Source organism: Branchiostoma floridae, chromosome 8 (genome assembly GCF_000003815.2).
Source record: "Branchiostoma floridae strain S238N-H82 chromosome 8, Bfl_VNyyK, whole genome shotgun sequence".
Lineage (NCBI taxonomy): Eukaryota > Metazoa > Chordata > Leptocardii > Amphioxiformes > Branchiostomatidae > Branchiostoma > Branchiostoma floridae.
Window position 1 is genome coordinate 21,517,299 of NC_049986.1, and position 2,375 is coordinate 21,519,673.

General features: G+C 37.4%; 1 protein-coding gene across 1 annotated transcript in view; it reads right to left on the reverse strand.

Moving 5' to 3' along the window:
• Positions 1-2,175, reverse strand: part of LOC118421923 (putative GPI-anchored protein pfl2) — a 10,001-nt gene extending 7,826 nt beyond the window's left edge. The window contains exon 1 of the mRNA XM_035829426.1: positions 2,033-2,175. Within this exon, the coding sequence (XP_035685319.1) occupies positions 2,033-2,175 (143 nt within the window). The remainder of the gene's footprint in view (positions 1-2,032) is intronic.
• Between the last annotated feature and the right edge of the window lie 200 nt (positions 2,176-2,375).

The window sequence follows — 2,375 nt, forward strand, 5'->3', positions numbered from 1 at the left end:
CCATTTTGCTTATTTCTTTCTTTATTCATTTGCACAAATACAGATAAAACAAAGAAAAACCGACAGAAGACAGCCTCCAGTAAAGTCTTAACATCAAAACTAACAAAATAACACACCTGGTCAAAACATTTCAACACATAGTTTAAGACTACACCCATTTTACTGCTTTCTTTCTTTCTTTCTAACTTTCTTTCTTTATTTACTTCAGTGATTAATGCACAAATACAAAACAAAGATAAAGCCATAAAAGCATATACACCTGGGGAAACATTTCAACATGCAGGACTCAATTCACTTAAGACTGTACCCATTTTGCTTCTTGTTTGTTTTGTTTATTTATCTGCACAGTCAAATACAAGGAAAAACAGACAGAAGACAACCTCCAATGAAGTCTTAACGTCGAAACACATACTTGGAGAAAAACATTTCAACATGCAATACTCAATTGATTTAAGACTACACCCATTTTGCTTCTTCTTTTTTTGTCTATTTATTTGCACAAATACAAAACAAAACAAAGAAAAACAGAGAGAAGACAGCCCCCCGTAAATCTTAACATCAAACCAACAAAAGTACACACCTAGGGGAAAACATTTCAACATGCAAGACTGAATTCATTTAAGACTACACCCAAATTATCATGGAAGCTCATCTGTGTTGTTGGTAGTGAAAAATTAGAGATGCAAGTATTAAAAGTAGATCCTGGCTCCCGGGATTGGTACCCACAAATGCTAAACTTTTTTTCCAACAAAAAGGTGTACACGGATCAAAGTTTCAATGACCACTGTGGCCTTCTTCAGGAGCCAATTGATACCTTTGGGTTGAAAGAAAGTTTAGCATTGTGCAACTAAAGACTCCACCCATTTTGCTTTGTTGTAGGATCTATCTCTTATTAGATTAATTTTTTTTAGAAATGCCGGTTTTCAGGCTATAGCATTAGGGTACAGACAGCTAGAGTGTGGTTTTGACCTTAATTTGTCTACTTGAAGGATGATTACCTACACAACAACATTTGACAACAACTAACTCTTGAAACAAAATGTGTTAAACAAGTTATTACATCAAAATCAAGTCAAGTTAGATCCTAGACTTTTTGCCAGATGAAATTTTATAGTTACTGTAGCACGGCGGATATATAATCCAAAAAGAAGACTGTTTGATATCAAGGTGTCGGTTAGAGACATAATTGTCCCCATACATATTATGAGATAATAATACTGTCAGATCTCTACCTTGAGGCAAGTAAAGTCACATTTCTGTGATTTGCAGGGTAATTGCTTGGTTCCAGCTATGACCGGTTTTCCCAGTATTAAAATGTGCGCAAGGATGGACAGATCACTGGCCTACATTGGCACCCAGCTGACATTTCATTCACATGACTTGTTGTAAATTATTATTTCACCTGATTGTCACATAATGAGCTGTTAAATATGCGCAGATAGACACGATTCTATATCCTTTATACTTATAGCAATGATCCACATAGCATTAGCAGCATTTGTTGTCAACAAATGGTTCTCTAGAACAATTCATATCGATTGCAACAACTCTCACTTATGTAAACCATTCAGGTGGAATACTGTACATTCAAATATTGAGCATTAAAACATTCAGTCTATGATTTAAAACCTCTATCTTCTATATGTCAAAATCCAGACCCCCAATTTAACTAATGTTATGGCTACAATCATGATACCTTATTAGTAAGACACCAGAACAATTCATATCGATAGCAACAACTCTCACTTATGTAAACCATTGAAGTGGAATACTGTACATTCAAAAATTAAGCATTAAAACATTGTATGATTTAAAACCTCTATCTTCTATATGTCAAATCCAGGACCCCAAATTTCACTTCTTATCGCTACAATCGTGATACCATAGTAGGACACCACTGGCAAGTCTGACTAGGCTGATTCTTCAATCAGTGTTTTGACTAGGCTCAGGTGGTATCATCCAGGTCAACCCCACTGACTGAAGGATAATATAAACTTGAGCAGGATCCCCCCAGGAGAGCCCCGAGTATTACCTGTGTGCAGGGTATTTCCTCCCTTCTGCTACCACGATGATGTCACAGTGCTTCCCTGTCTGCTGCTGTAGCGCCAGGTTGTGTAGTATCTGTCGGCCGAAGTTGGAGCTGAGGATTGTACTACCACACGGCAGATCTGCCATCTTCAAAAGGTGCAGCCAGCACTGGGCTGTTGCATATTCATGTGCCACCGGGAGGGTCAGTCTATTATTCAGGAAGGGGTGTGTAGGTGTGTTTATTGGTGGTAATCCCTTAGTTTGTGTTGCCTGCCAACCAAGGTCATCATTTTTTAATTGCTCAATAATTATGGAAGTAGCATTGAGTAACTTGAAGAAAGGACATT